This window comes from Alligator sinensis, unplaced genomic scaffold, assembly GCF_000455745.1.
Source record: "Alligator sinensis unplaced genomic scaffold, ASM45574v1 scaffold1095_1, whole genome shotgun sequence".
Lineage (NCBI taxonomy): Eukaryota > Metazoa > Chordata > Crocodylia > Alligatoridae > Alligator > Alligator sinensis.
The window spans coordinates 294,102-309,192 of NW_005843143.1; the positions used below are offsets into that span (position 1 = coordinate 294,102).

Below are 15,091 nucleotides of genomic sequence, written 5' to 3' on the forward strand. Positions count from 1 at the left end.
CAACACCGCTGATGGCATCTGCAGGTGGTCACTGACCACTGTGTGGTGCTCGCCACCCTTTCCCCGCCTGCCACTGACACTGCCAGGGCTGCCTGCGTGAGCTCCCTGCTCACTGCCGCCATGCCCCTGCTGCGGACAGCACCACAGCGCCTGCGGGTAGTCCCTGTGTCCCCCCAGCCTCCCAGGGCATATGGCGTTTGCAGGGTCCAGCCCCCAAGATTTCAGCGGTTAAGGTTGGGAGATCTTGAAATGATGGTTGGTTAAGAATTTGGAATCGGAAAATGGTGTAAAACAATTGAATGCTGTGTAGCAAAAATATAACAATGATAAAAGAAAATGTCACCCTTTGCTTTTTAAAAAAAAAAATTTCCATTTGAATAATCAACGCGTGTGTATGCAAGACTTTTCAGCACCCTGACACACAGTTAGCAGTACAACATACCCAAAACAGCATTAAAATAATCATTGAAATGGACACTCTACCTACAAAAAACTTCTTTCCGCCCCTTTGTGTTCAAGGAAGCACACCTGCCCTCTTCATAAACCCTGCACAATATATTATCTTTAGCAGCATTCTCAGAAATTTACCAAATTCAGGGTATTTTGGGTAAAAGGAGGGAGTAAGATGTAGAGACTTCACTTCCTCTATTTTTTTTAAAGGGGTATCCAGCTTGAGCATCTTTGGTAATCACAACTGAGGTTGTAGAAAGAGAGAGAGATCGTTGGATATTTTCAGCTTTACAGCAAGCACTAAATGTAACCCAGAGACTAGGAAGTTTCCAAGACAGGTGCAAAACCACTGGCATTCAGATGCTCTTAGAGAAATAATTAAGTCACTGCATTCTGGGCCAGTTTTGGTCTCGAGATGGTTTTAAGGTGTAACCCTATGTAGAGCATATCACCATTGCATCTTGAGGCAACAAATGGTGGCAAAGTCTGCTTTTGAAAAGAATGCAACTCCCCCCTTTGCCACAATCTAACCATTAAGCCTATATTATATAGCCATAGATACACTTTATTACCATATGGGATGCCCACCCTCACAGGGCGGTCACTTCTCAGCATTTACCATAAATTACCATGGAGCAAAACCTAAACCTATCTCAGTTTTCCCTGTGTACAGAGGATAGAAGGTATGTGAACCAAAATGATATTTAGAACCCAAAAATCAAGTTCAGTAGATATTATTTTTTGGCAGCCAGTTTTGGAAGGCTGTATCACCATTTTCACTATCTCAAAGAAAAAAATTATGGAAGTGTGGTGGAAGACTAAACCAAACCAAAACTAATTGTGTTTAAAATCCAAACAATGACACCAGAGCACATAATGTGGATGTATGCTCTAAGTATATATATTATATTTTATAATATATGTTATAGTATTTTGAAATAATCTCTGTTGTATATTTCAAGACATATAGTAAAAAAAGTGGGAAGTGAGGTCATAAGGCATTGTTGATAAGTTTCTGTAAGCAATAATTCTCTAGGCTGATCCGTTGTAGTCACATTTATGTTTAATCCTGGCTACTAGCTACATCTGACTTCTCCCAAGAGGAATAGTATGTTTAGGACGTGAATGATGCACGTATACGAACCAAAGCCATTGACCTAGCAAGACCCAGGAGACCTTTTCGGTTCTTATGCAACTTTGAAAAATGATGACAATATTAAAGCAATAGGAACCTCCCTAAATCTGAAAATTGCAATCTGATTCTTGTTATTTGGCTTACAAGTCTTAGCGTTTGCTGCCAGGCTCAGTGCTTGCCCAACTGTTTTGTATAACTGGTGACCAAATGAGAATCTAATTGTGGTAGGTTTTATGAGCTTTCCTTTGGACTATTTCCCTTATGTAGAAAAAGGAAATGGAAAAAAAAATTATTAGGAGAAGGAACCTTGAATGACTTCAGAACAAAAACTAAACAGCTGATTGCATTTAAAAACTGCAGTTTACTGATTGAAGGCAGAGTCGAGATATACTTTCTTTATTAACTAAATCAGAGATTCATAAGGGCCAATCTCAGTTCATCAGATGCTTTCAGCATCATGACAGACAGGCCCGTCCCTGGGTGGGGAGGGAGTGGGGGCAAATCAGGGCTACTGCCCTGGGCCCCGCATGCTGGGGGGCTCCACAGAGCTGGGAGGAGTGGCTGGGTTGTGTCCAGTCACTCACTACCGCCCCCTGCCAATGGTGGCTGCTTCACATCCAAGGTGTGCGGGGTCAGGGCCCCATACGAGTTGATTTGCCTTGGGCCCTGTACCCTGCTCGAGTCGGCTCTGATGACAGATTATGCATCTCTGATTTAGTTAGTCTCTAAGGTACACCTCTGTCATGCCTTCTGCCTGACTTCAGACTAATATGGCTAATGACCTCTCTCGTTTTACTGATTATGTTGAAAAAGAGAGGAGGAAAGAAGAGACTGTTTTGTTTAAAGTTTTGTTTTGGATGGAAAAACAGTTTCCATAAAGGTATCTAAAGAAAACATTTTCTGTTTGAACCTAGTTGTGAGCTCATACCCTCATCCACCCATGGCATGTTCCTCCCACTGGTAACTTGAGTCTTTTGTTCCTCTTTTCCTGTTTACAGGGTTAACAGAGTACAGGGAACTAGTGTCAGTAATCTTTAGAACTACTGGTATTAATCCCAGTGGAAGGTGAAGTGCCATCTTTTGGGTATTGTCTTCATTTTCCTCCTATGGGGGTTTATTAATTTTTCTTATGACAATTTTTTAAAATAAAATTTCAGGATTTATAAACTCCTATAATTTTATGGAGTCTTTTGCCTGATTTTTCTCTTTCAATGTAAATCACACCAAGTTAAGTAAAAAAGAGAAATCCTTCTAGTTATCAATAATCATTTGTGACTTCATTCTTTATTAGTGTATTCCCTAGGAGCTTGTGTATGTTTTGTTGCAGAAATTGCTGTAATGCAATAATCTTATTTACTGCAAACTAACAACAGACCCTGTATGAGACAAACCATGGGTTTCCCAGACTGTACCTTACATTGGATCAATCACTTGCTTTTCATTTATTCTTCTCTCTTTTTGGATAGTGAAGACTTCCATCAGACAAGAAGTCTTAAGGTCAGTAGCAGATGGCACAAACTGGAATTGTGCCTTCTTTTCATTATCCTCTTTGGGCACTTGGGGTCTAACTGACTTCTTTGTTACACCATTTATTATACTAGTGTTACTCTGTTTCATTTCAGTGGATACTACAGATCTGTTTTAATGGTGGTAAATCAGCCTATTTTCCTGAAGTTCTGTTCAGATGTGGTTTTGGAATTGTCTTGCTGTGATTTTAATTTTCTTTGAACATACCTGCTGGCTCTTATAGAAAAAGAGAACAGACTGACCTAATGCATCCAGTGGGCTTCTTGCCTGAACATTTTTTTTAACTTGTTCTCTTGTTTTTTCCTTTGGCTTGTATTTGCATCTAAAAATAAAACAAAAGGAGATATTTAAAATCAAAAGCTAAAACAACACATTGCTACACAGGAAAGCAGCAACCTACACAAGTACTATGAATTTTTATGGCTGATATTGTTCTAAAGAAAACCCCCCTAGCAGAACCAAAATAAATATGAAATGAGCATAGCCAGAGACAGCAACGTTCTCCTTATCAATGCCAGTTTTTCATCCAGAGTGTAGGTATACCCCATTTTTTTTAAAAGCTTCAGAGTTAGAAATATTCTGTGTTCATTTTAGTTTGTGAGTAAGGAAAGGACATGGTTAGAATTGGGATCAGAATTTCAGAAAGATTGTGTTCAGGGGTTACACTTAGTATAATTTCTTCACATTCAGCAGAGTATGACATTTGCTTCATTTTTTCCTTGTTTAAAAACCAACAAGAAAACAGAAGTTCATAGACTAAGGGGGTTGCAAAAAATCTCATTAAGTCATTCTAAAACTCATTTTAGGGTTGTCTTGGCTTTGTGATCTTAGCTTACTGGGCTTTCCTAAAAAAAAGATATCCTGTTCATTTCACATCTGTAAAATAAGCAAATTTATCCTTCTATTTTATATATAGTTCTTTTCTTTCTACTCTCTGCTTTGCTTATTAATTTGCCCTAGTTTAGAAGTAAGAGGAAGCAAGAATGGACTGTAAGGAGGATAGAAAAGCAGTTGGATCGTAGGGCTCATTGTCTAGTTGACAGTATCTAATGGAGTTCCCCAGGCATTGGTCTTGGGGCCAGTTTTGTTCTTCATCAACAACCAGGAAGATGGGATGGAGTGTACCTTTAGCAAGTTTGCAGATGACACCAAGCTATAGATAGTAGTGGATATTTTGGAGAGCTAGGATTCGGAGAGACCTCAAGAGATTGGGGGACTGGAGCTAAAGGATTTTCATGAGGGTCAGTAAGCAAATGTACAAAGCCATGCACTTATGCAAGCTAGAGACGAAATGGCTAAGCAGTAGCTCTGCAGAAAAGGACCTGGGGATTACAGTGGACAACAAGCTGGATATGAGCCAACAGTGTGCCCTTGTTGTGAAGAAGGCTATAATGGCATACTGGGCTCCATTAGTAGGAGGCCGTATCTGGAGTACTGTGTCCAGTTTGGGCCAGTGCTATTGAAAGGATGTGGACAAATTGGAGTGAGTCGAGCCTAGGGCAATGAAAATGGTTAGGGTCCTGGGACACATGACTTACAAGGATATGCTGAGGGAACTGGGCTTATTTAGTTTGGAGAAGAGAAGACAGAGGGGGGATTTAATAGCCTGAAGGTTGATTCCAAAGAAGATGGAGCTAGACTGTTCTCGGTGGTGGCAGATAACAGAACAAGGACTAATGGTCTCAAGTAGCACCCATGGAAGTTTAGGTTAGATATTGGGGAAAACTTTCTCACTGGGAGAATAGTTAAGCACTAGAGCAGGTTACCCAGAGATATTGTGCAATCTCCATCCCTGGAGGTTTTTAAGGCCAGCCTAGACAAAGCCTTGCCTGGAATTATGTGGTTGGTGATGGTCCTGCTTTGAGCAGGGGGTTGAACTAGATGAATTCCTGAGGTCTAATTTTCTATGATTCTGTTAAGCACTATGCCTGATCTGTTTACCTATGGCATTTGGCTGCTACTTGATGAGCTTGATGAATCCAAACCATTGTTGGCATCTACAATTCATGACCGTGTATATGTTCCAGTTAGTCTAGAAAGAATGCATGCTGTAGTGGACAAGCAGATGGATAAGAATCTCATTATTAGCAGTGTGCTTATCTTCATACTCAATAAACGTATAAAGAAGTACTGCTGAAAGAAGGGTAATACAGAAATATGTATGATAACCAACTGACAAACTAGAACTTTAATTCATCTTCTGCCCCAAACCACACACAACTTGTTATTTAACAGTAACATTTCTAAAACAACATCAGTAGTAGTTCACCAGTCAATGCACAGTTCCTGAATATATTTCCCATAATAACTTTATGGACTTTGCTCTGCTAATCTATTGTAATTTATTTTCTTTACTGTTGATCAAAGACAGTAACTCAATTATGACTGGAATGGGTCAACAGTATTAACATGATAATTACTGTTTTTTATTTTAAAGTAATATGATCAAAGAACTGATTAGGTAAGCATATTTTATAATGTGGATTTTTTTTTCTTCTGAAGAGATCTTAGGATCTGCAGAAGTTTCCTACTGAGAGTGCTTCCCTTTCAGTTAATTTTTTCTCAGTCTTGCATGCTGTCATCACCAGATTGGTGTGAAGCTTCATGACATCAAAACCTGTCATGACAACCATGAGGCTTTGAGGATTCCCTATTGTGTTTTGGTTTATGTTACACTTAGTAAGTGGGAAAATTAGGAAGTGGGTCAGCAGGAGAAGGCAGGAGCAGAAAGGAGGTAAAGGAAACAGTATCAAAATAGGAGGTAAGGACCAGAAAGAAGAAAACAAATGAAGAACAGAGGTATGAGGGAAGACAGAAAGAGCTTTGTGGAAGTTGACAGGGAGAACTTTATATGTACACAGGACAGCATAGGATAAAGCATGGACGTGCTCATTTGAAAAATCTTAGAAGTGGATGATGGAGAGTGATATCATTGGTGGACTGCTTGATATTGAATGACTGCTGACAGGTCATGTCAGTATACACTTTACAGGTGTTTGAAGATTAAGACAAGCAGCATATGCTTGATGTGATAGGGTATGTCTATGCCAAGTCCATGGCACCACCTAGGGAGGAGTGCTGTCAAGCAGACCTCACTCAATTGCTCTCACTCGTATCAAACCTGGAAACGCAGCAGTGAAAGTCATCTGCATGTCTCTATGGCTCCATGGAAGCATGTTGGAGCAGAAGTCGTGAGAACAGCTCCAGTGGTTGTCCCTGGTGGTTGAAGCCACTCCATATTTTCAGGCATGGCTTATGTGAGTGGGCACTGTAGGGACACATTGTAGAATTGCCCACTGAGAAGTGGGATCCTGTGAAGGAATACATAGAGGCATATGTAATATTTGGATGTGGAGTAATGATCTTGCTAGTGAAGAAAAGGTATGAGCCTATGCCTGCAAGGTGGGGTTCTGTCCCAGGAAGACAGTTCCTCCCCTGAATCCCCATTGTACAAGCTATGCCATCCCTTGGGATGGTGGAACTTCTTCATCTCCTGGACTTATCCAGCTCTGTGGGCATCTATGTATTTGTTGGGTTGGAGGGGTGGGGCTGAAGAAGGCTTCTGGGAATTCCATCTCGGCTCCAACTCATCTGAGGTATTTCACATCCCTTCAGTTTTTGAAATGTGTGTGTGTCTGCTCCCCTGAGAGGAGGGGTTCTGAATGGGCCTACTCTGACACAGTCTAAAGAATGGTGCCATTACATTCATTGGTGCCCTGTCAAGTGCACACAGACAACCTTTGCTTAAGTTTATCCATGGGACAGTATTCTCCTTTTCATTACAAGGGCACAACTGATAATAATCTATCTGCTTTGCTAGATTTTTATAAATATTTTAGACACATACTTATTTGTAAGCTTTTTTAATCCAATGTGATTCACTTTTGCTGTTTTTCACAGTGTTTTAATAAGGGAGACAATCTGTTAATCAATGGATACAAGAGAGACCTGGCATAATGATACTTGTTATACGTTTACAAAGCTTTTCCAAAAGTCTTTTAAAAATGTTTTATGTTTTGTTTAATAAGTTGATGCCCCTTTTTCTTTTTCCAAGGGGGTTTCACCATTATAGTTCATCAAAGTTAACTCCAGGATGCTCAAACGGAAACAAAGCTCGAGGGTAGAAGCCCAGCCAGTTACAGACTTTGGCCCTGATGAATCTTTGTCTGACAACGCAGATATCCTGTGGATTAACAAACCAGTATGTTTCTCTTTCAAGAATTATCAATTATAATTAAAACATTACTATTAAAGCATATTCTTCCTGTGAAACTTAGGAACTTAGGAAACTTAAGAATGATTTTGAATAAACAGAGGTCAGCAAGTAGTTGGCTAGCAGAAGTTGCCAATCAGTGAGTACATATTTGAAAATATTTTATTTCATTTTTCCCCCCCATCAATTTTTGGGAAGTAAAAAGTATAATCAGTGAATATACTGCAACAAATTTGTTAAAAAATCTTTTTTTCCATAGTCTTTCCTTGAGCATGGGTTGCCAACATTGCTTAATTTAAATTTCAAATCCGACTGACAAAATGATGTCAGAAAGAAAATCTTGAGAGTGAGGCTTAGACGGTTGAAGTGGGTAGCTAGTATTCTTGAAGCTCCTAGTTCTTTGTTGCTGTAAAACTGGTAATTAGCTTGTTCCTTTTAATCCACATCACAAAGTCTTTCAGTGTATTTGACCCAAAGAATGAGTAACTCCAAACTGATGAAATAATGTTATTCTTAACATGAAAATGATACTAAGCCAGGGAGTTCTCAGGATTTCTCCAAGTTTTGAAGTGCTCTTATTTTTGCTGAGAATCCGTTTTATGCTTTTCTCAAAATATAGGAGAAATGCTCATCTGTACAAGGAAAAAAAATTATCTGAAATTAATCCATATCAGTGGCATTCCTTAAACTGTCATCTGTGTTGCCATGGGGATATAAGAGCCATTCAGCTTTGTTTCAGTGCTTACATCCATTCACAAGAAAACACTTATGCATTAACTACTCATACTAACTACTTTTAAACAGAATGCCATCACTAACTCTTGCAACAAACTCAAGGAGTCACTACAGAAACATAAAATATAATACATTACTGATGCACAATTTCAATACACAGTGATTGGAAATATTTTTCTTCTTGAGATATTGGCTATGTAGTCATATTGTAGAGGATAAGATATGCTTAGTGTGTATGATGTTGAGATATTTACATGACAATATGGTGAATATCCTTTTTTGGTCATCTACCATGTCTTATGATGCATAATGCTTTGTTAAAGCTAAGATTTTCTGGTGACTAAAAAGACCCAGGATGCTATTAGTAGAATACAGACTCTTTCATAAAACCAGAATCAGGCCAGTTCATTAATGAAAGAAAGTCATTGTAAATATTGTAGTCATTAGGGAAATTACTACAGACCTACCGCTTACTTTATGTCCAATTGAACACGATTATACATTTTGTCTCTACGTCTGTTTTTCAGTGCCAGTGATATGTGAGGAATTGGCTGGACGTAGAAATTAATCTTAAGTTTAAAAAGGAATGTAAGCACATAGTTTTTGAGTACATGATTCTGTTGGTCTTTATTGACACACTTAACCCTCTCAGTTCTAAACCATTATACATATCTGGCTTCCAGATATTTTCAGTAGTATTTTAAATACTTGAAAATGTACCCATTATATCCAATTGTATACCAGTTTTTACTGCATACTAAACCCACTCTCATACTTGGCACAATTTGTCACCCTTGTTAGAAAAATGAGCAGAGGCAAAAATCTAAACAGTTACAGAAAATGAACTTTCCTTGTACTGTAGAGATGCTTGTTTGGAATGAAATTGAGGTAAACTGGTACAGGGAAGCTTCCTTTTCTGTAAGCATTCTTTTTATAAGCAGATGGAAATCTTTCAGCGTTTACAACTCTCTTTAAATTACTTCTGGGGCCATATGATGACTTAAGTAATAAATTTACAAATCAGTTTTTTAAATACTCTTAAGTAATACCACCAACAGTCCTATAAGAGTAGCTTCTTTTATTTTCACCACAGAAATATAAAACATTTTAATGCAGGAAGTGTCATTATGTAAAAACATTTTATTAGAATTTTGTATTTTCAATATGACAGCTTGTTCAAGGCTACGATGTAACAGGTGTGAAGTTAGAAATTAGAATTTTCCAGTTCCTAGTCCTGCACTAGATCTTCAGTCTATTAGATTACATGACCCTCCAAGTGATTTCCTTACATTTTCTATTTTATTTTTAAAATAGAATCAGAAATATCTATCTCTGGACAGTGACCATACAAATATGGATCATGCCATTTTAAAAATAACCTTGTTTACATAAAATACTGCCACTAGGACCTGTAGGCTTCAAATAATTGTGCTATTTTAGATGATCAAAACCATATTGTAACCCTTGTTTTTTTTCAGTGGGTTCACTCTTTATTACGTATCTGTGCCATCATCAGCGTCATTTCTGTTTGTATGAACACCCCAAAGACCTTCGAGCATTATCCTCCTCTTCAATATGTGACATTTGCTCTAGATACACTCTTGATGTTTCTCTATACTGCAGAGATGATAGCAAAAATGCACATCCGTGGAATAGTCAAGGTGAGCATTTCAAAATGTTTTCTGTCATGAAAATGTATTTGAATGTATTCTAATGATGTGTTTACAATTTTAAAATATGTATTCAGTTCTTTTTCTGTGAATGTGTTCCACTGCATGCCATAACATGATACAGAAATTGTTATTCTGGACTACAGGCTACCAGTAAGAGTTTTATGTAAACATTATGACTTAAATATAGATCTTTTTTATTTTCACCCTATTAAGACTAGGTATCTTCATTAGGAAGTTGTTTGATTAAAGTAAGATTAAACATTTCATTAATATTCCATTTTTTGTGTAAGCTAAATCAGGGATTTGTTGTGCTTCCTTTTTTGATTTCATAGAATATACTCATCTAAACTTTGGACATCTTTGCTTTTGATACTAACTTAATCTGATTCTATCTGTTGGGATGATTATTTATGATACTGGAAAATATAATCTGCAGCCTTTTCTATAAATTTATAAAGTGTTTATCCCTTTTTAGCATTGTTTCACTGATTTTATTCTACCTGTCAGATTAAACATACAAATTCAGTTTAAATACAGGCAAATCTGTGGAAAATAGAGCAGAGAAGGCATCATTATTGCATTGTACTGTCTAATCACTTTTAAATAAAATAATAGCGTTATTATATCAGTATTATACAGACCAGATTATCAGTATTTTAATTTCCTCCCTTCCTCTGTCTAATAGTTTAGTGACTGCGGAGACTAGTTATGCATTGTATTCTAACTTTACATTGTGCTTTAGCACATGATTATCTCTGCACCATTTTGTTACGTTATATACATTATATGTTTTGTATTAGTAATAAATGTTATCAATTTTAGTATCAACATCTAGATAGCTGCCTGATGGTGGAGAATCTGTGTACATCCTTGTGCATTGTATAGACCACATGTTGCTTTTCTGTGGGTTCATCTACATGAGATGCTTACTGCGGAGTAGGCTAGTTAGCTCTGCAGCATCACCATCTACACAAGTGGTGCTATTAGGCCAGAGTAAAGAACTCCACCATAGGATATTATTGCCCAACACAAGTGCTATTCTACGGTGGAATTATTTACTCTGTTGCAATGCATGTGTAGACGGTCACTGGGGCTGGCTGGGGCATGAGGTTGCTACAGTGCGGTCACTGGGGCTGGCTGGGGCATGAGGTTGCTACAGTGTGGTGCTAGCCAGCAGGTAGCTCTGTACTGTAGCCATAACTGACCCGAGCAGGGTGTGGGGACCAGGGCAAATCAGCCCATGCGAGCCCCTCTCGATCCAATCCCATGGGCCCCGGATCCAATGAATCGGCATGGGGGGTGGGGGCTGGATGTGGAGCCACTGCTCTGCTCAGCTCTGTGTTGCTGCTGCTGCGCCTGGCTCTGTGGGCCCACCCAAAGCACAGGGCTCAGGGCGGTCGCCCCGATTTGCCGCCCCCCCCCCGTGCTCCCTGCCTCCAATCGGGGATGTCCCTGACTGTAGCACTCTCATGTCCCAGCCAGCCCCTCTGCAGCCCATTGAGCTTCGTAGGAGCAGTTATGGCCTGGCAGGATGACCTTCCAGATACTCTGCCAGTTGTGGCTGTGCTGCCCTGGCTCTGTATGCTGCAGTCTTGGACTCGTGTAAATATTGCTCATGGGAGAAACAAATTCCGGCGCAAACTGCACTGACGTTTATTGCATCAAAACAATTTCGTGTATAGATGTGCTCTATCAGTGTATGGTAACAGGATGTGAGCAAAAAGACAGGGAGCCATCAACTCCTCTGTTTATTGCTGAATGCATTTTGCACTGGCCATGTGTGACCTGAAGTGGTATGGACTGAGGTAAGGAATCAGTGGCCAAAATTTACACACAAGACGTATGAAGAGTCACAATTCACTGTTTCTGGCATGAAAGAAGTTGTGAGGTAGTAATTTAAGTTTAATTTCTTGAGTTGTGAGAGAGGATTATCAAACTTCACTCACTATGGGCATTTGAGGACCATGAGTAATGTATCACAGCAGTTTCCAGACACATACACAGAATCTTGTAAGCTTGCTTTTATGGATGTGATGAACTGATTTTCATTGAATCTGATGAGATTTGTTCTATTACTGGGGTTTTCAACCTTTTGAAAGGTTTTGAAAGATCATTGTACCCCTCAGCGGCCGGATGTGGGACAGTATACCCCCAGCTGCCGAATAATGGGGGTGTGGAGTGCAGACGGACACAGAGCGGCAGCAGCCACTGCATGCATGCTTCCCCAACCCGTGGCACCTACACAGCAACACGGGATTATGCGTGGTGGTGCTCCATTCCCGCCTGCTCATGCTCCCTAGGGCCTTCTCAAGTACCTACAGGGGTATGCGTACCCCCGGCTGACAACCCCTGTTCTATTATATTGAAGAAGTGTATGGGGCTGCCTCTAATGCATTTGATCTTTTTTTTTTCTGTACATTAATCATATTTATATAGATAGATGGATTACTAAGGAGTTTTAAAACTGCATTAGTAAATTTTACACTTTCCTTAATAGATAAAAATAAGGTAAAAGTAGATCAAGCTTGAATCACTTGCACACAAAAGTGATTATTTAACTGCAATAGAGCTACATTTAGTTTTATGTAATTTCCTGAGGTTTTACCTACAACTGTACAGACTAAGAGTTCAGCTTTTACTCACGCAAGTAGTTTTTGCTTAAATAAATAACCCAATTGGCTTCAATGGTGCTACTTTTATAATTAAAAGCTTGTCATATTGGAAAAGTTTGGATCAATATTTTATGTGGCATCTTTCAGAAAAAAACATATTGCAGTATCTTTTAACATTAAATCATAGTGAAAACATTGTATTTGAGTACTTTGAATACTTCATTAAGTGATTCTTGGAATAATAATCAATGAAAAATCTATTTTCCTTGGGTGATTTGACCTGGTCTTTAGTTGATAGATTATGATGAAAAATGTTAGTTGAATTATATATTATTTTTTCTGACAGATGCATCATGTGCTAAGAGCTTCAAAACATAATGGCCAGCACAGTAACTTCCCTAAAGAGATCACAGTCTAACATATTAATAGTGCATGGCACATGTTTAAGAAAGGGATATGAAATATAGATACTAAGGAAGTTAGATGCGATAATACAAACTATACTTAAGTCAGTATTTATTTTTGTCATGGCAGCATGTAGATGTATTATAGATATTCCACATCTTTGCTCTCAAAAACTGACTGCTTTCTAGTAGCTATTACTGCAGAAATGACCTTTCAGGGTAATTTGAATGAGTATAGACATAGCTTCATGGACTAACGTAGGAAACATGTTCGATGCTCAGGAAGCAATGTGGAGAAAAACCACAAATAAGTATATGGGAGGTTGTTCTTATTTTACTTTATTATTGACTGTATTCCAGATGAAAACATATGTTTAACAAAATCCCAGGCACATTTTCTACTCCCTCAGATCTTGTTGTAGGAATGTTGTTTTGAAAACACAAAATACTAGAATAGTTTACTTTGTATTTTTTGTCTAGACTTGCTCAAAATTTATATACAACTACCAAGAGGACTAGTGATATTTTGTGGGACGGTACATGAAGTGTATATAATACATAGCAGAATTCAGCCAATTTGGTTTTGTTCCTTGGGATATTCTTATGTGTTAAAATATTGGTATATTAAATACTTTCAGCGCATAGAGTTTTTAAATTGAACAGTGATAGCTTATTTTACTATTTAATCCTTTCATTACCTATAGTTTACAATAAGGGTGGTCAACCTGTTACATGGGTACAAGTGGCACAGGCAGCCTTTGTGTATAGCATGCGGCAGATCAGGGAGGGGACGGGCATCACAGCAGCAGATGGGGCAGGAAGCAGAAAGCAAAACAGTAAATCAGGCAGTGGGGACAGGTCTGGGGGCAAAACGCACAGCAACCCCCCCGGCAGAGGAAGGGGATCAGTGTGACACTAGGGGAGGGTGTGAAGTTAATTTGTGGCACACCTGCCAAAAAAATGGCCCCCACTAGTCTAAAAAATATCAGCTATGAAGCAGATTGAAAAATCTTTTTTCTTTTTTACTATATCAGTTAAGGAAAAATATCAGTTTATTAAGTGCAAGATAATTTAATGTTTGTACCTGTATTTTAATGGAACATTTTTAATGAATTAATTTAAATTAACTGCTGATTAATTACTTCATCAGATGGATTATCCAAGTAATAAGGGGAACTGTGATGACTTATTAGTCTGAGTTTTGTATGCACTGTTAGATCTAGCAAAAGGTTTTCTTAATAATAAGCCAACAATATAGATTTTGGTAATGAAAAATCAAGTATATTAACTAGGCTTTATAGTCACATTTAATATGGTTAAGGTAGTTTATTTTCACAAAGCTTATTTATATAAGTTCTCTGTATTTCATGGATATTGAAGTTTCCATACTTAAATATTTCCTGGTACCTTATACATAAATCATTCAATTTAATGATTTTTACACATTGCACATTCTGTTCCCTGAGTTGCTTATGCATTTGTGGATTGTGTGACTTAACTACATCAGTATGTTTTGTAAGAAAAATCCATGAAGTGTGTTAACAGATGTCTACTAAATCCTGTTATGGGTATGTCTTAAAAATACTTAGCATTTTAGAAACTAAAATGAAGTACTTGAGAGAACCGTTCAGAGACTGAAAATTGTTAATTGTTCAATGTTGACTTTTTTTTCCAATGTATTACATTTAGTAAAAATTAAGAAGTTCTGATGTATGTGAAATAGGAGATGAACCTGACACCCTTCAGCACAGTAGAGAAGAACTTGACATCTATATTAAATCATTATAGACGGAGGTCCTTCCAGCACTTACGGCCCCAATCTTAAGGCACGTTTACACGTTCTGATTAGAACGCATCAGAGCAGACTCGATTAATCGAGTCTGCTGGAGGATTCTAATCAGAATGCTCCGGTGTGCTGAAGTGTCTCATGTATTTAGTATTCTTGCATTTCAAAATGGCAGCCAGGGTGCTTTAACTAAATCTCACTCCCACCCCAGAGTGAATTCATAGGTGACCTTAATATCTAACTACTACTTCATGGTACTTGCTTCTTATTCTCTGCTTTTGTACTTATGGATGGAAACCCCACATTTTGATGCTTGAGATCATGACATTAATGCAGTGTGTGTGTGTGTGTGCGCGCTTGTGTGTTTTCATTTAAATACTTGCTAGGGTTGAGTAAGCAAATAAAGAGATGGGTTAGCAATTGAATTGGAAGAAAAACACAATATTCTTTACTTGTCAGTTTTTTTTCTCTGTCAGATGATGCTACTCAAGCATATTTACAGGAGAGCCTCAAACCCCGTTTCTGAGAGTATAGCATCTTTTTCTTCCTGTTCTTT

At 38.3% G+C, this 15,091-nt stretch overlaps 1 protein-coding gene across 1 annotated transcript in view; it reads left to right on the plus strand.

Moving 5' to 3' along the window:
- The first annotated feature begins 2,984 nt into the window (after positions 1-2,984).
- Positions 2,985-15,091, plus strand: part of LOC112548372 (sodium leak channel non-selective protein-like) — a 14,639-nt gene continuing 2,532 nt past the window's right edge. Inside the window, exons 1-3 of the mRNA XM_025194004.1 lie at positions 2,985-3,082; positions 7,167-7,313; positions 9,539-9,721. Of these exons, the coding sequence (XP_025049789.1) occupies positions 7,206-7,313; positions 9,539-9,721 (291 nt within the window). The 5' untranslated portion in view covers positions 2,985-3,082; positions 7,167-7,205. The remainder of the gene's footprint in view (positions 3,083-7,166; positions 7,314-9,538; positions 9,722-15,091) is intronic.